We start from the raw sequence: 25,589 nt of genomic DNA, 5'->3' as shown, positions 1-25,589 counted from the left end.
AAACAAAGGTGTGGTTGAATTTATTCTGCCACTGTATCTTCTTATTGTCTCGGCCTTAGGCCTATATATCACGGTGGCAAGGCATATGACCAAATAGGTTATAGAGAAAACAACGCAATTATCACAACACATACAGGTGGTAATATGGCTTTTTTTTCTGGCTTGGCTTCCCCAGTGATTTTACCCACGCCCCCGTGGGCCTGTGAAGCCTCAACGCATTCTACGCCCCTTAGCTTTCCCATTGAATGGGTCCACAACCATTCTCTGGGCCCATATTCACAAAGCTTCTTAGAGTAGGAGTACACTGATCTAGAATCTGTTTTCCCTTTCAGATCATAATGGAAAAGATTATATGGACGGGGGGGACCTAATCCTAGGTCAGCACTCCTACTCTGAGACGCTTTGTGAATACAGGCCCTGGTGTAGCGAGACGTAAAGACTTCCCAATATAAGCCATGCTCCCGTTTGTAGCCTTTAGATCACCCCGGTAGCCCAAAAGAAGGGATTGTCACTTGAACTATCAAACCTTGGGTTTAAACAGTGTTTAAATAGCTGGGCTCGCTGCGTGGCTTAGCCTCAGGACCCCGAGGGTCAAGGGGAGCCCAGTAGCAGGTTAATAGGGGCTTTAGTGAGTAAATACGACCTCACGGGTGTCTCCGCAGAAGCCTTTTGTGGAATTTGCACACTACGAAGAGGAGCGAGGATGAAGGGAGAAGTCCCATAAAAGCAGGGTAAACCTTTGACTCCAAAGCACTGGGGGCACCACTGGACTCAGTTGATCCTCAGACCTTAAACCGGGGGGTTTCCCTATGTAAATATAAAGCAGCTGTAGTTAAGTTACTCTCAGGGACGTGCGCACTTGACACTCGGCGAGCAGCGATCTAAATGTTATTGGAGGACGGTTAAAATGGTGCCTGTAGTCAGTTTCACATTGTCCCAACACACAATGGCCTTGCTATGACAGTGAATACATGCTTATACATTCTAAATGCGCTCTAGGTGATCTGCCTTCCTGAAATGTGGGCGTAATAGGTACAATTATTCGTAACAAATCCATACAAGCCTCTATAAAGATATAAAGAGATGAAATGTGTGACTCAGTAGAAGGTATGCCATCTGCTCATGATTCTATGATGACTCATTCCAGGAGAAATATAGAAGTATTTTATCATGGCTAGCGAACAATAAAACACCTAATGTAAGGGAATGGGTAAATGCTCAGCTATTCATTTGGACTGAAAGACAGTTTACTCATGCCAAACACTCCTAGTTGTTTATATTATATAAGTTCTGTCTTGTTTAACCACAGAATAAAAATCCCAAACTTTAAGCATTTTCCCAAAGTATCCATCCTCTTTATCCCTCCCCACTGAATAATTGGCACACTTAAAGCTATAAACTTTAATGATAGGTTTAATTCAGACACTGTAAACTATTCTCTTGTTTCAATTGACTTCCATTCTCCTCCCTCTTTTGCCATTTACTTATATCAACTTCTAGGGCGAACAAAGCGACTGCTGTGCAGACCTGGTTTTCCTTCAAATACTATAAGCATTTGCTTGAGCCTGCCTGGAGTGCCACTGTGCCAGGTGGGTGGGATTTGCAGTTTTGGGACTAGTCCATTGATTCAATTTCGACAGGCAGGGCAATTAATTACAGCTAAAGTATTTGAAAGAAAACAAATTTCAACCCAGATCTGCTGCTGAGTGGTGCTGGAAGGGGGTCTCGAGAAAAGACCACAGCAAGATACATATTGCACTTCCTGTCCCAGAAGAAAGCTTTAGCGAGGAATCATGTTCATTGGTTTTTCCATCCAAAGGTGGGGTGTCAATTCTTGGCTTGTTTGTCATGGATAGCACATGGCTAAAAGCTTGATGGGCCTCATAAAATCTTCAACATTTTGAAAGAAAAACAGCTTTATGACATTTGATAGATTTCCCATTTAAATTATATATATATATATATATATATATATATATATATATATATATATATATATATATAACGGTTTTGGGTGATGCCATGTATCGCACCATTACAATATCACATTCTTCCTTCTGATCCTTTTTTCAATGTAGTATCACTTTCTCTATAGTAAAAACCCATATATTACTTGCACATAGGTTGTGTACTCTTAGGCCTATTATAGCCTACATATTGCATTATTGTCAAGGTAGGTAACATGTCAACTACAAGGCAATAACATCTTTATGTGGGACATAGAAGGGAAGTTACAAATCCAATTTGTGCAATATGTTACAATTTCTTGTGCTTAAGATCCCTGAGTGCATCTTTAACATACCACCCGAATTGCAAAATTCGTATGATATCATACATTTTTACATTTTACGTCATTTAGCAGACGCTCTTATCCAGAGCGACTTACAGTTAGTGCATACATTATTCTTTTTTATTTTCATACTGGCCCCCCGTGGGAATCGAACCCACAACCCTGGCGTTGCAAACGCCATGCTCTACCAACTGAGCTACCTCCCTGCCGGCCATTCCCTCCCCTACCCTGGACCAATTGTGCGCCGCCCCATTGGTCTCCCGGTTGCGGCCGGCTACAGCAGAGCCTGGATTCGAACCAGGATCTCTAGTGGCCACTCGGGAGACTAACTCATACGAATTGCAAAATCCATAACGTATCACACGAAATGGATGACGTAGTACACAATTGGATGACGTGGTACACAAAAAACGGGGACCCGTTTTTGCTCGTCAGCATCATTTTCAAAACTACTGGCTGAAATCATACAACGTTCGAGAGTGCATCTTTATCACGCAATAACACATTTTTGTTGCTTTTATCAAATGTAAAATTCACTAGAACAATGCAATGTACATGCTCCCTTATGTTCTTATTGTGTGGCTGAAAATCAACATTCTTCTCAGAGTACTGGCTTTCTAGTAAGGAAATGGAGGCCATCACTTAGGTTGCTGACCATGTCAACTCCAGCTCTCCCTTTTACCCATTGATCTAGTTATACTTGTCGGAGCAAAGACTCCTGCGAATGAACAACATCAACCTTTAAGATAAAGCTCTCACCATCCTTTCTTTCTCTTTTTCCCCCAAGGAGAAAATAGGGCAGGATGTCAAGGCTGAGAAGAACCATTCGGCTGTCTGCAGACCAGACTCCAGCCCAGGGGGTGTTGAGTGGGATGGGAGCCAGGCTAGGGCTGCAGCCGAGGGGGGGAGATAGAGTTTCACCCCTGGGTCCTATGCACCAAGCTCTGGTTCTCACACTGGACTATATTTCACCATGTGGTGTATAAACCTGAGGAATGAGCCAGAAGGTTTAACCCCTGGTAATGATGATAAATTAATGCATGGATGAATTGAGTCGAGTGGCACTTTCAACATAGCTCTCCTAACTCCATACTTACTCCCTAAAGACAAGATGTAGCTTATAGGTTTTAATTAGTTAATGTATTACTATTGTTTTGGGCAGCTGACACAAAAAGCATGAGTGGAAAGCCAAAATTAAGTGATATAAACTCTCAAATGAAAAGGTTCCTGGAGTATCCTTTAGGGGTTCTTCAAATTGAAACTGTGGGGGAACCTCTAAATTCTTTGAAGAACCCTTTAAAATGGTTCTTCAAATAACCCCTTTTAATGGATCCTCGAATAACCTTTTGAATAACCTTTTTTGGGTACATTTTTGAACTCCCCCCTCCCATATTATTAATAATAATATGCTTAACAATAACAACAATAACACAATATTTCAGTTGTCAGTGTTTATTATGATTTTAGAGGCAAAGCAGAATTTAAAAATCCAAAGATGAGGTAAACTCCCAGCCAAGCCCCAAGTCCAATGGGTATATCCTCTGGCATGTTGATGTTAATGTTCTCTGTTTCCATAGCCAGAATGATTTTGCAGAGCATGGTGATCGAACAGGTTTCTTGTTATATTCATCAGAGGGGGTGAAATGTGTGAATCCCCAAAAAAGAATGTATTTTTTATTTTATTTTTTAAACGTGCACATGGCAGTATTCATACCTTGGTTTTTGTGGTAAATGTGAATGGAAAAAACGGTTCACTTTTGATAATGGTTTTTATACAAATACCTTGTCCATAATGTAGAGGCCTCTGGGATTGTCATTGAAGAGGTAAGGGAGGCTGCTGTGACTGAGTCCTATAAGGTTTTAGAGAAACCTAAATGAACTGTAGATGATACATGTGATCTGCACAACATACCAATACCAATTGTACATACCTTTGGGTGCCTCCTGGTCAGTATACCTGCAGACTCAGACATACACAAAACTGAGTAGTTCAGTCATCTGCACCCAATGCAGCTATAGCCTTTAACATATTCTTACCTCTTTGTTGATTGATATCCATTGAATTGTGTCCATTTTCTGTTTTAGAAATAATTTTAAAAGGGAGAAAGTGTCAAACAACACTGCCATTTGTACAAATATGAAAAGATAGATGGTATCATCATAAAACAATATACATTTAGATCATACAAGGGAGAAACCTTACATTGAGGAGATCTTTCCATTTTTCAGTTAAGTGTCTGCACCTGCTGTCATCTCAAATTCAAATCCAAATGTTTCAGTTGGGCAGTTAGGTTCCTGCAAGAACCCTCACCAACTAAGGATGTTCCTGGATTAACCCCACCTCCTTTGCGGTTCTTGGAAGAACCTTTTGGGGGCATTTATCAGTGCCAAGAACCCTAAGGTTCTTCCATGAACGTTTAGAAGAACCCTTGTTGGACCCCTACTTTTTAGAGTGTCGCTCTATGTAGTAAAAAAAAAGTGCAAGACTGATAGTTTTGTAGCATGTGAGGTATTTCTAACATTCTGCTGGCTTCAATTGCAAAGAGGTATGCTTGGTAGTGAAATAACTTACCATATATACATGTTTTTTTCTACAAAAAGAAATGAATAACATAATACATTAGAAAATAACCCAGTGCACACCTTCACACATCTTTCTCTGGTGAGCTCTATTGTTTAATTGTTTATATTCAATAGTATTAATTGACTTTAATTCCACCCAGACTCAAAATAATTGCTAATGTAACTCTGCCACTCGAATGTTTACCTAATACCGAGGAGTGAAACTGGACCAATGGATGAGATTACTTCGCGCACCTGACTCCTCCCAAACATGCCCACAAGAAAGCCCCATGTTAGGCTACTACATATTCAGAACATTGTCAGTGGTCCTCTACTCATGTAGGCTACGGATGCTGAAGAACACCTGGATGAAGGCATCGAAGCTCGACGTTTCGATTTTTTAACATTTATCTTAGATTTTTTTTCTCTATTTAGGCAACAACTATGAATTACTACATTCTGTCCTTAATATGGGCGATAACATTACCTGCGTGCATGGCCATCCACGGATTATACAATTTCGGTCAGCCCGAGTTATTCTACAAAAAGAATAACTGCAAACCCATCCCGGCCAATCTTCTCCTGTGCCATGACATCGAATACACCGAGATGCGCCTCCCGAATCTTCTCGGGCACGAGACCATGAACGAGGTTTTGCAGCAAGCCTCTTCGTGGATTCCACTGGTCCAGAAGCAGTGTCACCCCGACACGAGAAAGTTTCTTTGCTCTCTCTTTGCACCGGTGTGTCTTGACGATTTGGACGAGCCCATCCAGCCGTGCAGGTCGTTGTGCGAGAGCGTCAAACACGGTTGCGCACCGGTGATGTCCGCGTTCGGGTTCCCGTGGCCAGATATGCTTGACTGCGAGCGCTTCCCGCCCGACAATGACCTGTGTATTCCTCCAGCGGGCATCGATCATTTCATGCCAGTCACCAAAGAAGGTAAGGTATTGGCATAATTCGGCTAGACAACACTTCAATTATTCACAGAATAAACCTCAAATCGATTATAATTTTTTGTAACACCAGTTTAACTTCCAGTTATGAAAAGAAAATACAGGGCTTTATGGCAACATAACAAAAAGTTAAAGATTTTGAGTAAGAATTTCATAGCATATAGCCTACTGATAAAATAAAGTCAAGGCAAAATATGTCTTAGCCTACAATAACATGACACTACTTCAAACAGCCTATGATACATTTTATGTAATAGATCTAATGGGGTAATGTAATGGAGTAATTTAATAAAAAGTAATAGCCATGTTCCTGGTGCACCATTCCCTTCTGGATTTTCAGAAGAGTGAAAATCAGGTTAATAGTGGGGAGTCTTGTGGAATCTCCTCCTTTGGGCAGGACCTGTGTTTACTGGGTTGTTCCCTTAATAATGGGATGTGTAAACAGCATGATTTTCCCATCTCCACCGGTTACTCCTGAGATCAGCAGTGGATTGGGAGAAATAATGCATTGAATAGTTTCACTAAAGCTTTAAACTGTAATATGCTGTATTATGTTATAGTACACTTGTTGAATTTACAGTGGGAGTATAACAAATCTGCTCTCGTTTCTCCTGTAGTGCCCAGAGTGTGTGAAGCCTGCAAGGAAAAGGAAGAAAACGACAATGAAATAGTTGACAACCTGTGCAAAAACGACTTTGGTAAGTCCTACTCCTGAATTCTATGTAGATAGTCTTGTCTTGCTTTATAGATATAAACAAGTCGGCTACCTACTGTAGGCCTATTAGCACGCAGTTTCAAGTCCAACAAATCAAAACGTAACATCCACCTCTTCCTTTCGCCCCTGCCTGCTTTGCGCAGCCCTGAAGATCAAGGTAAAGGAGATCTCCTACATGAACGGCGACACCAAGATCGTGCCTGAGACCAAGAGCAAGACCATCTACAAGCTGAGCGGCGTGACGGAGCGCGACCTGCGCAAGACGGTGCTCTGGCTCAAGGATGGCCTGCAGTGCGTGTGCGACGAGATGAACGACATCAACGCCTCCTACCTGGTCATGGGCCAGAAGATGGATGGCCACCTGGTCATCACCTCGCTCAAGCGCTGGCAGCGGGGCCAGCGTGAGTTCAAGAGGATCTCGCGCAGCATCCGCAAGCTGCAGTGCTGAGCGAAGCAAGACCAGATTAGTTTTATCTAGACTCAAAGAGCCGGATCTGGTCTGATACCGATGCAACTACTTCTCTGTCAGTATTGTTAAACGTCCTGTTTTTAGTACCATGTTTAGCACTGCCATAGGCTACTTTTCAACAAGTTTATGATTTATTAGGATCTAATTTGATCCATCAATAGTCCTTATAAGACAAAACACATCACATTACAGTACAATCAAAGACAAACAGGTATGTCTATGGTCGGCCTACTACACAGTCCCACTTGGAATGTCTGCATATTTCAGTGTTTCTGAAAAGATTGAAAATAATTAGCTACCAGTCATCCTTTTTTCGTTATGCAATGCAGTCTGTTAGACTACACTTATCCAGACTTGATGATGAGGCTGGATACATTTAGTGCATAGGCCTATCATTAGGTGAGAGGAGAGTGTGTGGTTTCTGTGTGCATGGTGTGATATTGTTCACATGTATTCTTTACAATATAATGTGCTTTTTTACGTATTAATTTTCTCAAGCAATGAGAGATAGCTGGCTATATTCTCTGCATTTTAGATACTACTTCCAATGTACCCCTGGCATTGCAAGTTCAGCAGCCCAAAGCAAGGCCCATTTCATTGCAGTGACGATTATCAATTATTTGACCCTCTGCAGTCAATGGACTATGTCACCTTTTTGTACGAGCCTCAATACTGCACTGTTCCCTTTTCTACCACAATTATTGATTATGAAATATTTTTATATTTCAAGCTTTTTCAAGTAAGTTCCTTTGACATTGGTGATCACATTTTGGAGTGCCATCTACCACTCCATTTCTGTTTCTCGTAACTTTTTAATTAAGTTTCTTCTCACTATGACAGCGTGTCTTAGGTATGTTAACTAAGTATATAAGGATTGTATATTAATGGTCGTTTAATGTTTTCATTTTTTGGGTTGAATGCAAAAAAAATGCAGCTGGAGTGTGTGTGTGTGTAAAATATTGTTTTATACAGTACTCTGTAAATATCAGATAAACCTTGTATTCTTGTACATAGTTTTGAGAGACAGCAGAAGTCGAGACACGTGTGAATTCAGATGGTGATAATTTTCTAAAAATTAACAACACTAAACATATATTTGTATAATGCTAATCTGAGAAGTGTAATTCTTATAAATGATCTGTTACTGTCCCTCTTAATTAAAGGAAACAAATCTTTGACTAATCAAAGGCATGTTTATTAATATGTTTGGAACAGATATGAAGTGAAGACCGGAGAACTTGAGACCCAGACCCAACCTCTTCAGAACCATTCCAGAATTCCAGACCAAGACCCAACTTCTTGACAACCAGAGCTAGATTTAGTGTATTGAGACTATGACAATATCTGTTGAAATGTGGAAAAACAAGACCCAGACCAACCCTCTTAAAGCATCCTCAAAATAAGAAATCCCCCTAAACATTAGCATGCAAATACGGCCTCCACATTTAAAGAAGGTGCCAGGGCAAAAGATGGTACTCAGTAGCCCCGTTTATACCTAGTGCTAACATGCATCCTTTGTCCAGATTTAGTCCACATCCTGATTGTGCCCACATTTGTAGACAGGTGTAGATTATCTAAAAACATATTGTGACCTGCGGAGGTAGCAGAGCACACCTTGTGTCTGAATATCTCACAAGTGTAGACGGATCTGGACTGTAAAAACATTTAAATCATCATTATCCCACCCTCTAAAGTTAACAGGTGGCACCATTGTCTTAAAATGAATACATTCATATTATTTAGAAACAATATCTGTCAAATAACTTGCATACAGAGAGGGATCACAAAATCTGGTCACAATGCAGACAAAGTGGACGGATAAATGACACATTTTAATGCCAAGTGTAGACGTGTCAAATTGTGATTGGATCATCTTGATCGGGTGACGACAATCACGTGAGCACCAAGTATAAACTGGGCTAGTGATGCTATGTATCTTGACCACATCATGAGTTGAGACCACAAAGGCTAGCCAAGACCCAGAACAAACCAATACTTTGGGCACTGAGGCCCTGACCAAAATATCTCTTAGGGTAAAATGTATACAATAATGGAGAGAGCTCACTTGAGTAATAGCACCATCTGCTGGATATATTTCAAAAGAATACAGCTTGTACTGTATCCCTAAATGTATTGTCAAACATTATTAACAAACAGGGCAAATGTGATAGTTTGGGGATTTTAGTTTTATCACTATCAATTTACAGATAGACACATTTTCAGAATGTGTGACCCATGTGGGGATCAAAACCATATTAATAAGAGTTAGGGAAATGAGTAATCAGTTTAGAGAAGGGAATGGTTTAATACAAATACTGACCAAGCATTCGTATCCCGAAAGAAAGAAATGATCTCACTACAATAAATGTTAATAGAAAGTTAGCAAAAATAGATAACATCTTGCTACCATGGAAAGGAAAATACCTGTCTATTTGTGTAAAAATCACCCTGATTACCTTAAGTCATACCTCCCAGTTTATCTATTTGCTTATGGTCCTGCCTACACCTAACGACTTGTTTTTTTAAATTATATGAGCTGAAAATATTCAATTTAATTTGGAATGGCAAGTCAGACAAAATTAAACAGGCCTATTTATATACAGTGCATTCAGAAAGTATTAAGACCCCTTGACTTTTTCCACATTTTGTTACATTACAGCCTGATTCTAAAATTGATGAAATTATTGTTTTACTCATAGATCTATACACAATACTCCATCATGACGAAGCGAACAGGTTTTTAGAATGTTTTATTACAAATAAAAAACGGAAATACCTTATTTACATAAGTATTCAGACCATTTGCTATGATAATCGAAATTGAGCTCAGGTGTATCTTGTTTCCATTGATCATTCTTGAGATGTTTCTACAACTTGATTGCAGTCCACCTGTGGTAAATTAATTGGACATGATTTGGAAAGGCACACACCTGTCTATATAAGGTCCCACAGTTGACGGTGCATGTCAGAGCAAAAACCAAGCCATGAGGTCGAAGGAATTGTCCGTAGAGCTCCGAGACAGGATTGTATCGAGGCACAGATCTGGGGAAGGGTACAAAACATGTCTGCAGCATTGAAGGTCCCCAAGAACACAGTGGTCTCCATCATTCTTAAATGGAAGAAGTTTGGTACCACCAAGACTCTTCCTAGAGCTGGCCGCCCGGCCAAACTGAGCAATCGGGGGATAAGTGACAAGTTTTTGTATGGGGGGCAATGAGAGATTGCCGAATTTAGTCAAGATAAAAATGAATTGCTATTTCGATGGCTTATTTGAGGTTCCGTAATGCTTAGGTTGTCACAAGTGTACTGATTTATAAGTGTGATGCACGTGACATCCTGGCAACTTTGAGAAAAAACACTTTGTATCGGAGTTGGAAGCGGGAATAGTCCAGCTCGTACTTACACCAATCGCTCCTTACAAATTTCTGGGAGAGGACAAAGAGTGGGGACAAAGAGTGTCCTGTGACTCTTCTCTATGGCGTCCATGAGTCCAAGATCCACCCACCGGGCAGGAAGTCCCTCTTGTGGAGGTGTAATGGCGGTTGCACTTGCTCAAGCTCTGGGACCAGATGCTCTTCCACCCACCCAGAGTCTCTCTCACTATAGGGTACAAAGGCGTCGTAGCCAACGTCACCTCTTGAGAACTGGCCTCCTTTTAGCTCTCAAACAAGCCCAGGTCATTTTGAGGTACCACAGGGCATCGAAATTGTAACACAGACCTCCAGAAAGACCATGAGAATGCTAGTGCAATACTGCTGCATGGCACTCAAACACTGATAGCCGAGCGTCTATGACGGGCATCCCTCTCACCGCGTCAGGTGACTCGCATACGTAGGCCCCAGACCCATCTACTAAGGTGAGTAGGTGTCCCGTGTCATCTTGCATGAAAGCCACAAAGTCTCACGAACATACAAATGTGTTGGTACCAGCCTCCAGAACCCTTAGTTTGTTGTATCCCTCCAAGTCTTCACGGCTAAAGGAGCAAAGGGCATTGTTGCGAATGGAGAGAACCTCCAGACAAGGATCCAACTTTCCATCCATCAAACTCAAGATCTTGTTGCCAGAGAAGTACAACTCAGTAAGGAGAGGAAGTTCAATGTTAAACACAGTCAGGTCATTGTCGCTTATATCAAGAACGTGCAAAGGGTTGCCTTTGTTAAGTGGGAGGACGAGATGTTCAGTAAGCTGCCAGGTATGCTATGGAAAACGTTCCCACTCAAGTCGATGGTGGTCAACTTGTCCAGTTTCGTGAAAAGGTGATTGTTGAGGGTTTGCAGAGTGTTTCTGCTGACGTTCAGGGTCCTAAGTCCCCAAAGTACACCCTTGCCATAGCCCAGCATCTCTTGCATTGTTTGATCATTGAATAAGTTTACACTAATGTCCATATACTCCAGCCTGGAAACATCCTCAGAGGTTACACAAGGAGTGGTGTGAACTACACTATTGATCACCGATACTCTCCAACATAATGTTGTAAACCAGGGATCATCAACTAGATTCAGCCGCGGGCGAATTTTTTCTTGAGTGGACGGTCGGGGGGGCCGGAACATAATTACAAATAATTTGTAGAATACAAATTGACCGCAAGAAGCCCGAACAGATAGAATGTTTCACTAAAACATAATCATTTTAAACCTTGCTTACATTTGTACACAATCTCTATTATGCGTGGGAATACTTGGGAACAGATATTTTAAATAACAATCACTTGGAGCAGATTGGTGTTTTTCAAGTCTTTTATGTCCCCCCCCCCCCAAATAAAACCACCCGAGGGCCAAATTTGGACAGTTGGGGAACCCTGTTTTAAACCAAGAACGTTTTTCTCTGATATTGATTGTTTAGACGAAGTGTTACACTGCCAACAGGTCCAATTTTCTCTAAACTACCATTTTCATAGACCTCTAGAGCACTGCCATGGAACTCAAGCTCCTCAAGAAAGCTTTCTTTCTTCTGACGGATGGGGCTGGAGAAATGTTACCACTCAAATTCATTGACAGAGCTACAGAAGAGAAGCAAGGACTGACCATCCATGATGAAAATAAGAATTTAAAATGGGCTATTCATAAGTGTAACCAATAATTCCGATTATAACTAGGTTGTAAGATATAACATACAGCTAGCTATACACTCAGTGGCCAGTTTATTAGGTACACCCATCTAGTACCGAGCCGGACCCCCCTTTGCCTCCAGAACAGCCTGAATTATTTGGGGCATGGACACGTTGCTCAAATTGGTATCAAGGGACCTAATGTGTGCCAGGAAATCATTCCCCACACCATTACACCACCAGCCTGGACCGTTGACACCAGGCAGAATGTGGCCATGGGATCATGCTGTTTACGCCAAATCCTGACTTTGCCATCAGCATGACGCAACAGGAAGCAGGATTCATCAGACAAGGCGATGTTAATTTTTTTCACGTGCCACTTCTTGTTTTTAGCTGATAGGAGTGGAACCCAGTGTGGTCGTCTGCTGCAATAGCCCATTCGTGACAAGGACCGACGAGTTGTGCGCTCCATGATTTCATTCTTCACACCACTGTTGTACTGCGCCGTTATTTACCTGTTTGTGGCCCGCCTATTAGCTTGCACGATTCTTGCCATTCTCTACGAGCGCTCATCAACAAGCTGTTTTCGTCCACAGGACTGCCGCTGACTGTTTTTTGTTTGTCACACCATTCTCGGTAAACCCTAGACACTGTCATACGTGAAAAGTCCAGGAGGCCGGACGTTTCTGACATACATCGGTTCCAGTGCTTGGCACCGACAATCATACCACGCTCAAAATCGCTTAGGTCACTTGTTTTTCCCAATCGAACAGTAACTGAATGCCTCGATGTCTGTCTGCCTGCTTTATGTAGCAAGCCACTACCACGTGACTCACTGTCTGTAGGAGCGAACCATTTTCGTGAACAGGTGGTGTACCTAATAAACTGGCCAGTGTATATACAACTATAACAATTATTTTAAATGATTACAACTTGAGAAATGTAGAGCAAAATAAACCACTGGGTTCCTTGTGTTAAATCATTTGATTTAAACAAACATAAGAGTGGTCCGTCTTCTAAAATGTGTTCCGAGTCCCCCTTACCGGTCAGTGAGAATTTAACTGTCCCAAATTCCCTTGGAGCTGCTGTTCCTGCAAGAAATATACTGTCCAATGGAATGGTTATTCGGCTTAATAAAATGTAGGCTAAACAGCATTTGTGTTTTTTTTTTTGGGAATTTGTGAATCACCTTTTGTGTGCCACGATGCCATTGCCCATACGTTTCTGGGACCAATCAGAAAGGTTAGAATGTGTTTGCGTTCAAGAAATCGTGGTGGGAGAACTCAGATCCAGACTCATTGCGGATAAGAAACTAAAGTCCGTGGCGTAGCGTTTGGCCGTAGCAAGGAGTTTGGGTAGCCAGGCAAACTATGCCAAATAGTGAGCATAGTATTTCCCCCTTTCTCTGTCCAACAGTATGGAACACTCCATTGACTCAAAAGAGGAAATGAAGCCAGAGTGAAACATGGGGACTGGTTTTTTCAAGTGTTATTTCTGATTTATACTGAACAAAAATATAAACGCAACATGTAAAGTGTTGGTCCCATGTTTCATGAGCTGAAATAAAAGATCCAAGAAATGTTCCATCAGCACAAAAAGCTTATTTTTCTCAAATTTTGAGCACAAATTTGTTTACGTCCCAGTTCGTTAACATTTCTCCTTTACCAAGATAATCCATCCACCTGACAGGTGTGACATATCATGAAGCTGATTAAACAGCATGATCATTACACAGGTGCACCTTATGCTGGGTACAATAAAAGGCCTCACCACCCCGACAGCTGATGAAACTGGAGTATATCTGTCTGTAATAAAGCCCATTTGTGGGGAAAAATGCATTCTGATTGGCTGGGCCTGGCTCCCCAGTGGGTGGACTTGGCTCCCAAGTGGGTGTGCCTATGCCCTCCCAGGCCCACCCATGGCTGCACCCCTGCCCAGTCATGTGAAATCCATAGATTAGGGCCTAAAGATTTTATTTAAATTGACTGATTTTGTTTTATGAACTGTAACTCAGTAAAATCGTTGAAATTGTTGCATGTTGTGTTTATATTTTTGTTCAGTATAGTTCAATTAGTGTTCGAAGATCAACAACGAAAATTCTCATCCTAGAATCTTAAAAATGTCACTTTTATAAACTTACTTTTAATTGATTGACATCAATTGTGCAATGATATGAATCAATTGATTACTTGGTTTGGTCTATATTCACTTAGTTTCACTGTATATTATTAGGTCGTCACCTGGTGTACATTTTAATTCTCTGACATTTTCTGGTTATAATTGTTTTTGTAAAGCGGTGGAAACTGCTGTATGAAAGTGATTTTGATGGATGGCAAAGATAACAAGCTTATGCGGTCCCTCTGTTACTGCCATATTCTAAATAGTTGTAGCGTTGGGGACAAAGCAAACAAGACATCAAGTACAAAACGTTTTTAATTTTCTATGATCAAAACTGCAAAACATCTAGAAAAATATACAACAAATGCTTAACCTTTCACAACATTGAACGTTTGAAAAAAAAGGAACATAAAAGTAAAGGAATATTCACATTCTTCCCCCATTATCGATAAAAGCACATTCATTTTTTTGTTCCTTTCTTTTATAGCATTGTTTTTGTTTGTTGTCGTCAGGTTATGCCGGGTTTTTATTAAACGTCGCCGCAGTAGCCCGAGTCGTTGGACAGCTGTGAGTTTGAGCTGCGGTTGGACGAGGAGTTCCAAATGTCCAGGTTCATGTGGGGGCCGAAGGGGTTGAAGCTGGAGTACTGCTTGGGGCGGCACATGCCCCCGGGCTCCCGGTTGAAGGGGGCGTGAGGCGGGGTGATGGGGCAGATGGGGGACACCGGGGACATGGGGGCTGAGCGCTCGGGCTGGAAGTGGCTTTGGTACGGCTCACTCTGGGGGGTCCAGATGGAACCGAATAGACTGGACATGGGGGACAGGCTCCTGGTGCCGGGGAAATATGGCTAAGGGGGAACAGAGCGAGAGAGAGAGAAACAAAATGTGGTTTAGAAAAGATATGCCACCATTTATTTTACAAAATAAATTTAAAAATCTAAAAGTAAAGTTCATGAGAAGCAGTGTTTGAATTTCCTATATACACACAAGCAATGTTCCCTCTAGAACTGTTGCCATTTTTAACCATTTCATGTGTCTGAAGGTACAAAGTCTGCCTTCCCGGCGGGCCCAAAGAGCAAATCAAGTGCACTATAGGCCTACCGCTGGCCAATCAGATGGCTCAGATGACCGTGTCTGCAGTAATGTAGCAGGCATAAAAGAAACCTACAGTAAAGTTGATACTGTGAGATTTAAAAACGTTTAAAACCATGACTAGAGAGAGACTGTCAACAAATACAGCAAAGAGATGCGGTTGATGAGTGAGTTCATGTTTAAGTTCTTCCTCAGCACTGTCAACAATTTTATAAGCCATAAAATGCACGTTCCTCCTATTTCCACTAAGCGCTACTACAAGCACTGCAGCAGTAATGAATGAGTAGGAAAGTGCATCTATAGGCTTGCGTTGTTATTATTAGCGGCTTGGGTCTTTTTTTTATATCGTGGAATATTTCACTTTCTCTGTTCATAGAAGTAACGAATATGTGCATGAGGCAGAAATAATGCGGTGCGACTCGGGCTTCGCAAACATCTGGAAGACAGTGTCCCTTTTTGGTCAGTGGAGGAAAGGGAGAGCGGAGGGATGTTGAGAGGCGGACCCTCAGTCTGCTGCTCGCTCTCTCCCTCCGCTGAGACAGACCATCAGATGCAGGCACCATCAGCCCAGTAAAAAATAAAAAAGTAAATTATTTAAATGTGTGCTCACTCAGCTGTTCTTCACAAGTAATAAAACAACATATCTATTACTGGTGTGATCATATAGCTTACCTCAAATTTAAAAAAATGACCCGAACAACAATGCATTGGCAGGGCAATTCAAGCAAAGCCAATATTCGGACATAACATATTGGGCCTATAGCTTACTGCACAAACCTCATTGCTACAGTACTGTTTTAAATTGGTTAATGTTGCATAGTCTTATGTTTTTTAAGTCATGTAAAAAAAAAATCTTAGCGGTAGATCTCAGCTTGCATTTTGACTCAAATTGATCTTGACTCAGAAAAGATTGGTGACCACTGTTCTAGAATTTTCCCTGTTAACACTAATCAACGTTTCCCTTTACTGTGGCAATTGTGATCGAATCAACTCAATATTAGCCACTTTCAATGCAACATACCGAAACAAAACGAACTATGCAAGATATTTTGTTGTAGGCAGAACGCATCGGAGTAGGATTCTATTGCATTGATACGCACTACTCAGCCCATACTCTACACAGACCAGTGCGGCATAAACAATCAGCGCTGCAGCAGGTCTATATGCAAATAGACCATTGCCATATATGGATCTGTGCCATTTACTTTGAACTGGACTGTGTTTACAGCATGAGTGGCCGTGAGTAGATGCACTTGTTTTGAGATCAAAGTGAGAGCTGCATGTACCCACGTGCACATTTTGTTCATATCCTTTGCTAGTTAGGGAGTTATTAGCCCAGTTATAGATCATTTGTAGCCAGCAATAGGGGAGTGATTGCTTCCTACAAGAGTACAAAACGTATACATTTCTAGACATCTTTGAAAAGCGAGTCAGGTAAAGAGCTTTTTTTTGTCATAAAGTGGCAGTGTTGTATTTTGAGACAGGCTTGAATAAGCTAAGTAGCAAATAGGGAGAGGGTAGCATTATTAGTCTGATTCTCTGTAATAATGGTGTGGGAATAATAATGCATTTTATTTTGTAAAGTGGTTTCTTGCATCAAACAACAACATTTTCAGTCACCTCCTTGTATGAAGGACAAGTGGATAAACAGGTTAATGTAAAGCCCTGAATGTTTTTTTAAAAAGTCTCATGGACTGTAGACCTACATTGTATGCCACACATTTGCTGCTACTGTAGGCTGAATGATATAACTGCTATTTCCATGTTAAAATGTTATGGGATGCATTTTCTACATTGTTTTTTATGGTAGGCCACTCTGGTAGGCCTACATTATGATCAAATAGCCACAGCAGCCTACATGGCCACTTAAAACTGCAACTTAAAGCGGGTACACCCTCAAGTGTTCACAGTAAACGCACGCTGGAAGTTGCACAGAATTTTCACAACGTTCAAGTTTGCGCTCAGCTGACCAAAAATTTGCTCAGTGCCAAAAGAAATTAGAGGGAACATTGCACACAAGACATGTTTGGTGATAATGGAGGTGGTCAGGATCTTGATAAAAATAAGCATAAAAGCGTCATCTTACAGCCCTGTCACCGCTAGTATTTTGGTATTTACTTTCTGGTTCTTGTTAGAAAATAATTCAATACAATGGAGTACCACTTATGTGACTTTTACCAAGAATTAGGAAAAGAAAGGTATCATCTATGTCATCAAGCGGTCAGTGACAATGGTTTGTCTAAATAACAGGTAAACAATGGTCTCTAAAATAAAGCCTAACCGAAAGACTATGACCTACATTGTATTGACCCATGCTGAGGCCAGACCCATGGTCGGTAGTTTGTGAAGTGGAATTGTCCACGCAAGAGAAGCAGACAAAGCCTCACTCCCTAGGTTCCCATTCAAATCACAGAAGTTGCAGTTCCTATTTTCTAAGCTCTATTTGCTTTGTTATAAAATCACACAGTTAGATTGTGATGTTAAATGTGATAACCGCAGACAGCACACCAAAAGGGAAAAACAGAGGTTACAGAGGCCGAGGGCGTTTCAGAAAACAGACAGTCAACAAAACTGTAGCTCCACAGATTCAGATGAGTTACAATAACACTCACATTGATTATCCACTTAAATAATTTCAAACAATCCTTTATATTAATATCATAAATATATAATATTAAATACTAAACTTTACTGAGACAGATTTACTAAGCGTTTGCACTTGGCTTTATTCACAGGGAATTAAACATTGGGGACTGACTAAACATCGGGGACAGATCAAAAGGGCAAAATAAAGGTTTGAAATAAAACATGAATCTTAAGTGTAAATAAAGGACGTTTCTAGTTTTAGCTTGGTCTTTGGTGCAGACGCTTAGTAAACCTGGTACAAAGTCAAGTGGTTAGGACTAGGTAATTGTCTGAGGCAGACAGGGGGAAAGTAATGATAGATATTAGGGGGATTAGGTTAAATGGTCCCCTGTAGCTCAGTTAGTAGAGCATGGCGCTTGCAACGCCAGGGTTGTGGGTTCGTTTCCCACGGGGGGCCAGTATGAAAATGTATGCACTCAATAACTGTAAGTCGCTCTGGATAAGAGCGTCTGCTAAATTACTAAAATGTAAATGAATGGAGCCAGCAGCAGGTCCCGGGGGTTTACCTTGCTGCCCACACAGCCGGCTGTATCCCAGGTCGAGGGAGCCTCCTGGGAACACTCCTCGCTCCAGCTGGGCTGGTGGTTGTAGGCTACAGTCTGGCGCTCTGGCTGGCATGGAAAACTGTTGTGGAAGTTGGTGTTGCCTGCGGACCGATGGTAAGGACACAATGGTAAGTGTTTTTCCCATGATATTTCACCAGGTTGTCCCATTGACATCAAAAGCCTTTTTTCAAGGGATCCCTGTATAAAACATTTTACACACAATAACACAGTAGATTTGATGCCTACCTGCTGACATGTAGTTGCCCTGGTCACAGTACGCGTATGGGCTGTTACATTGGCTGTTGGCACTGTTCCAAGGGAAGCTGTTCAAGAACACAAACACACATTAACGAAAACACAAAATCGTAAATTAGCTAATACACATTTCACAATAGAAAATGATATCACTTGACAGATGACCACGTCACAGGGGTAAACATTTGTATTTATTAAGAATCTCCATTAGCTGCTGCCTTCCTGGGGTCCAGCAACATTAAGGCTGTTACATACAATTACAAATATTACATGACATTACTTTTCATAACACTTTTCACAACACATTAAGTCTGTGCCCACAGGCCACTACTCTACTACCACATATCTACAATACAAAAGCCATACGCGTGTGTAGAGTGCGTGTGTTATCATGTGTATGCGTGTCTGTGCCCGTGTGTCTCTTCACAGTCGCCGCTGTTCATAAGGTTTATTCTTTATAAAAAAACATATCTGATTCTACTGCTTGCATCAGTTACCTGATGTGGAATAGAGTTCCATGTAGTCATGGTTCTATGAAGTACTGTGCGCCTCCCATAGTCTGTTCTGGACTTGGGGATTGTGAAGAGACCTCTGGTAGCATGTCTTGTGCGTTATGCATGGGTGTCCGAGCTGTGCGCTAGTAGTTTAAAACAAACAGCTCGGTGCATTCAGCATGCCAATACTGCTTACAAAATCAAGTAGTGATTAAGTCAATCTCTCCTATACTTTGAGCCATGAGAGATTGACATGCATAGCTCTCTGTGTACATTTAAGGGCCAGCCGTGCTGCCCTGTTCTGAGCCAATTGTAATTTTCCTATGTCCCTTTCTGTGGCACCTGACTACACGACTGAACAGTAGTCCAGGTGCGACAAAACTAGGGCCTGTAGGACCTGCCTTGTTGATAGTGTCGTTAAGGCCGCAGAGCAGCGCTTTATTATGGACAGACTTCTCCCCATCTTTGCTACTGTTGCATCAACATGTTTTGACCATGACGGTTTACAATCCAGGGTTACTCCAAGCAGTTTAGTCACCTCAGCTTGCTCAATTTCCACATTATTCATTACAATATTTAGTTGAGGTTTAGGGTTTAGTGAATGATTTGTCCCAAATACAATGCTATTAGCTTTTGAAATATTTAGGACTAATTATTCCTTGCCACCCACTCTGAAACTAACTGCAACTCTTTGTTAAGTGTTGCAGTAATTTCACTCGCTGTAGTAGCTGACGTGTAAAGTGTTGAGTCATCCGCATACATAGACACACTGGGTTTACTTAAAGCCAGTGGCATGTCATTAGTAAAGATTGAAAAAAGTAAGGGGCCTAGACAGCTGCCATGGGGAATTCCTGATTCTACCTGGATTATGTTGGAGGCTTCCATTAAAGAACACCCTCTGTGTTCTGTTAGACAGGTAACTCTTTATCCACAATATAGCAGCTCCCACAATCTTTTTATCAGTCATTTGTGTAAGTGCCATGCATGTTGAATGTCCTCCCCTATAAACGTGCTGAAAGTCTGTTGTCAATTTGTTTACTGTAAAATAGCATTGTATCTGGTCAAGTTTTTCCAAAAGTTTACTAAGGGTTGGTAACAGGCTGATTGATCGGCTATTTGAGCCAGTAAAGGGGGCTTTACTATTCTTGGATAGCGGAATTACTTTTGCTTCCCTCCAGGCCTGAGGGCATACACTTTCTTGTAGGCTTAGATTGAAGATATGGCAAATAGGAGTGGTAATATCGTCCACTATTACCCTCAGTAATTTTCCATCCAAGTCGTCAGACCCAGGTGGCTTGTCATTGTTGATAGACAACCATTTTTTCATCTCTTCCACACTCACTTTTCGGAATTCAAAATTACAATGCTTGTCTTACATAATTTGGTCAGTTATACTTGGATGTGTAGTGTTGGCTTTTGTTGCTGGCATGTCATGCCTAAGTGTGCTAATCATGCCGATGAAAACAAATCATTAAAGTAGTTGGCAATATCAGTGGGTTTTGTGATGAGCCATCTGATTCAATGAATGATGGAGTTGAGTTTGTCTTTTTGCCCTTGATTACATTTAAGGTGCTGAAAAGTTTATTACTATCATTCTATCATTCATTTATCTTCGTTTCATAGTATAGTTTCTTCTTACATTTACATTTACGTCATTTAGCAGACGCTCTTATCCAGAGCGACTTACAGTTAGTGCATACATTATTCTTTTTTATTTTCATACTGGCCCCCCGTGGGAAACGAACCCACAACCCTGGCGTTGCAAACGCCATGCTCTACCAACTGAGCTACCTCCCTGCCGGCCATTCCCTCCCCTACCCTGGACGATGCTGGGCCAATTGTGCGCCGCCCCATTGGTCTCCCGGTTGCGGCCGGCTACAGCAGAGCCTGGATTCGAACCAGGATCTCTAGTGGCACAGCTAGCACTGCGATGCAGTGCCTTAGACCACTGCGCCACTCTTCTTTTCATTCAGTTTAGTCACATGATTTCTCAATTTGCAGTACATTTCCCAAATCGGTAGTGCAGCCAGAGTTATTTGCCATTCCTTTTGCCACATCCCTCTCAACCATAACATTTTTCAATTCCTCATCAATCCACGGGAATTGAACAGTTTTTACAGTCATTTTCTTAATGGGTGCATGCTTATTAGTAACCGGAATAAACAATTTAATAAATGTGTCAAGTGCAGCGTCTGGTTGCTCATCATTACACACAACAGACCAGCAAATATTATTTACATCATCAACTTAGGAATCACTACAAAACGTATTGTATGACCTCATACACTATATTTTGAAACTTTGGTTTTCCTAGATATGGCTACTATATTGTGATCACTACATCCGATGGATTTGGATACTGCTTTAAAGCAGATTTCTGCAGCATTAGTAAAGATGTGATCAAGACATGTTGATGATTTCAGTCCTGTGCAATTTGTAGGTTGACTGTAGGTTGGCACTGGTTACAGTTTGAATATTTTTCTTGAGTGGGCAGCTTGATGAAAGCCAGTCAATATTAAGGTCACCCAGAAAATATACCTCTCTGTTGATATCACATACATGATCAAGCATTTCAAACATATTATCCAGATACTGACTGTTAGCACTTGGTGGTCTATAGCAGCTTCCCACAAGAATAGGCTTTAGGTGAGGCAGGTGAACCTGTAGCCATATTACTTCAACAGTATTTAACATGAGATCCTCTCTAAGCTTTACAGGAATGTGGCTCTGAATATAGTCCGCAACACCGCCCCCATTGGCATTTCTGTCTTTTCTGTAGATGTTATAACCATGTATTGCTACCACTGTATCAAAGGTATTATCTAAATGAGTTTTAGAGATAGTCAGAATATGAATGTCATCTATTACTAGCAAGTTATTGATTTCATTAACCTTGTTTCTTAGGCGACATATGTTAAATGTAGGCTATTTTTAGCACTTTTCTGGGATTCTTGATTGTTTTTCTTGATTTACTGGGAAGCTTACGAGAAGGTAGACATGAAAATGTTATTTATGTTTGAGCTGATAGTGCAGGGTGAGCTGCACAGTCGACTTCCTACTAGGGCATACCGCCTCAGTGCTAACAGTATAACTGGTTCATAGGCACATGATTACTGTATACAATAGCTGTATGATCGACATGGCCTGACAAACAATCAAAATGGCTTCCTAAGCTACAGCATGATTGTACAAAAGACACAATTAGTACATTTCGTCTCAGCTTAGTGACATACCCGTTGAAGGGGGCGGGGGCTGAGGCCTGAGGTACGTAGGACACGGCGTCTGAGGTGTTGTACCTGAACTCATTGGTGAGGGGGACAGAGGGAGCCGACCACGTCTCCTCAGGCAAATACTGGCCCGCCACATCTGAGAGAGAAGAGGGAAACAATTAACATAGAGCTGTAACACAGGCTTATAGTAGGGTTGGAGAAAAGGCCTGCATACTTGGCAATCCAGAAAGAGGGTTGGCCACCCCCGATTTACGACACCAAACATTTACAGCAATCGCACACATTCGCGAAACGCATGAATACAATGACAAACAAAACAAAAAATTTTTATAGCACTTCCCTTTTTGAGATCAACTTTCTATTTATACTAGACAAGACATTTTCCACACAGATTCTGATGTACAGGTATGTCAACATTTATTGACTGAGCACTTCACTCACCCATGGTTCTGTCCATGCGGGCTGCTACAGAAGCAAAGCTGGGGGGCACTGGGGCAGGCTCTGTTGGGCTTTGGCAAGGCTCCTTCCTGTACAGGTTATTCATGCTGCACACCAGGGGACAGATATAGCACTTTGAGATTCTGTGTGTAATAAAAAGCACTTTAAAAATGTACATAAATAATAATCATTATTATTGGAACTTTGACTTCTCCATTAGGGTTGCTAGGATCAAAGTGTCTGTCAGTAAGGACTTTTAGAATGATAGTATACTTCTTGAAACACTATAAGAGTGGTTCAGTTGGTTAAAGTATGGCCGTGCTTGCCACACTACAGTTGTGGGTTGAACTGTAAGTAGCTTTATATAAAATAGTCTGCTAAATGACCATAAGAGTATGTCTTCCATTCTATGTGGTTGATGTGTGTGTGTGTGTGTTTACGTGTGTATTTATCAGTCTGTGTGTGTGTGTTAATGTGTGTGTGCGATTACATCAGTTAATGTGTGTGTGTGTGTGTACCTCTGGGCCTTGTAGGTGGAGTTCATGGTCTGGTAGCAGTCCCTCTCGGCTGGGTAGACGCCGTACTGCATGGAGTCCCCTGTGGACACAGACACACAGCAACAAATCACAACTCTGACCCTGCTTTATAATGAAAACATGTTAGTTAATTCATCCCTTTTCTACTATATCAGTGTCCGAGAGGGAGAGAGAGCGTGGGAGTAGTAATGTTAATTGAAATCGTTAAAAGGTTTAAAAAAACAATTATAATAAATGCAATAGTGAAAATACTCCAAACTTTTAGAAATGTTTTAATCAATCAGATATTGACTGAATTATAGCACATAAAACATTGTACTGGCACGGACAAATAATGAATGGAGCTCAGGCATTTTGGTGTTACATTTATTGTAAAATGTCTTTTTTCAGATCTTTTTTAAATACTTTGTGATAAAATAAACAATATTATGTACCTCATTTGCCTGGGTGTATTTGCATTCATTAATACATTTATATAAAGGAGTGGAACATGGCTGCAACCACCAAAAACTTTCTCTGTCTCTAGGCCTACCTGCACTGTCTAGACCGGCTCATTCATTATTCATTACTGTTGTCATGTTCTCTTGCATAATTCAACAAGTGTGTCAAGAGAAGGATAACCATGCGTTTTTTAAATCAAAACGCTTGGCTCTAGATTACACCTTTCTATACATACTTTACATTGTTTGTGAGATCAGACATTTTAGCGTTAATTTTCCAAGTTGCTTTCATTTCAGTGCCTCTAATTTGTAAACATTTGAACTAAATCATTACTTTTTTCAATTGCACATGAATCTAAACCCATCAAAATAAGATATCTTTCTTGTGATGTAACTGTCCCAGACGTAGTGTTAGCGTTTTTATAGATGCAACGGAAAACCAATGTATTCCATTGAGCCCATACCAGTGTGTTTGACATGTCATTAGAAACGTTTCCGCGGTCCTTATGTCAATGAGAAAACACTAGCAAGTGTAAGAAAGAGTCACCAGAGTAAGAGATTTAAGTGACAAGTGGATTTTGCACCCCTCAAAACACAGGAAATAGATAGCTGAGAGTGAGAGAAAGGTAGACAGATAAAGAGGGAGAGAGAAAGAAATAGGTGGAGGAAAAGAGAGATGGAGAACAGGTGAGGTGAAAGACGGATGCAACATTTCCGAACATGTCTGATGAGGTGTACACTGAGGTGGATTCAGAGATGGGGAATTTGGGAATCTCAGTCCTAGCCAAGGCCGACAAAGTCACTCAGAGCCAAAGGGCAGGTAAACATCTGGCTTAACCTAACCCAGCACCACGGTGCTCTGTAGAGTCTCCAGTCCCATTTCCAACCCCCCCCAGCCCATGGATCTCCAGAGCCTAGGTCCGGACCTACTATTCTGGGGTAAAAGGAGGACATTTAGATAAGAAGCACATGTGTGAGATGGAATGGAGACACATGGCTATGCTGATGAAAGACAGAACAACAGAGGAGATGGAGAGAGAGAACTATTGGGAACGGAGCAATATGTGGGGACCAGGGAGAAAAACACATTCCCTAAAGTTAATCTGTGACTAAGGCAGGGTTCTCCAACCCTGTTCCTGGAGAGCTACCTTCCTGTAGGTAGCCTAGTGGTTAGGAGTGCTGGGCCAGTAACCAAAAGGTTGCTGGTTCAAATCCCCAAGCCGACTAGGTGAAATATTATTGTTATTAACTAACGGTGCGCTAGGTTACGGTTAAAGTGAAAACCTACAGGACGGTAGCTCTCCAGGAACAGGGTTGGGGAGCCCTGCTCTAGGGGCACATTTCCTGATAAGTGCAGTGCAAGTGACAGTGTATACACTTACCCTGTCTGAGGTGCTGCAGTAGCGAGAGAGGGGAGTGTATACACAGTGTACAAAACATTAGGAACACCTAGGGCTGTGGCGGTCACGAAATTTCATCAGCCGGTGATTGTCAAGCAAATAACTGTCGGTCTCACGGTAATTGACCGTTAATTAACAAACACATTTAGCGTCTCCTGCCTTCCACACAGCCTACAAGCCACTGATGCAGACCTTTGGAACATCACATTTAAAAAAGTCTAATAAATCCATGTAATACAGCCTACACCTTCACAATAAATCCATTATTTATTTTAGACAGGTCTAAAGAAGCATGATATGAAGAAAATGTAGTCTATTTCAGAAGAACAGAATAGCATACTCTGAGTTGTCCTTATGTT

General features: G+C 41.4%; 2 protein-coding genes across 3 annotated transcripts in view; one reads left to right on the top strand and one right to left on the bottom strand.

Moving 5' to 3' along the window:
- The first annotated feature begins 5,185 nt into the window (after positions 1-5,185).
- On the top strand, positions 5,186-8,171 carry sfrp2 (secreted frizzled-related protein 2). Its single transcript, XM_084155027.1, has 3 exons — positions 5,186-5,792; positions 6,424-6,504; positions 6,665-8,171. Exons 1-3 carry the CDS (start codon positions 5,297-5,299, stop codon positions 6,967-6,969), a joined length of 882 nt encoding a protein of 293 aa, XP_084011153.1. The 5' UTR covers positions 5,186-5,296; the 3' UTR covers positions 6,970-8,171.
- Positions 8,172-14,452: 6,281 nt separating this feature from the next.
- tmem131l (transmembrane 131 like) overlaps positions 14,453-25,589 on the bottom strand; it is an 84,165-nt gene continuing 73,028 nt past the window's right edge. For both annotated transcript variants that reach the window (XM_084155014.1, XM_084155015.1), the window contains exons 29-34: positions 23,373-23,451; positions 22,858-22,961; positions 22,420-22,552; positions 18,684-18,760; positions 18,399-18,538; positions 14,453-15,002 (exon numbers count right to left, since the gene is read on the bottom strand). In XM_084155014.1, the coding sequence (XP_084011140.1) occupies positions 14,685-15,002; positions 18,399-18,538; positions 18,684-18,760; positions 22,420-22,552; positions 22,858-22,961; positions 23,373-23,451 (851 nt within the window). In that variant the 3' untranslated portion in view covers positions 14,453-14,684. The remainder of the gene's footprint in view (positions 15,003-18,398; positions 18,539-18,683; positions 18,761-22,419; positions 22,553-22,857; positions 22,962-23,372; positions 23,452-25,589) is intronic.

Source organism: Coregonus lavaretus (genome assembly GCF_964263955.1).
Source record: "Coregonus lavaretus genome assembly, chromosome: 38".
In the NCBI taxonomy this organism is placed as follows: Eukaryota; Metazoa; Chordata; class Actinopteri; order Salmoniformes; family Salmonidae; genus Coregonus; species Coregonus lavaretus.
This window is presented reverse-complemented; position numbering and strand designations above follow the sequence as displayed.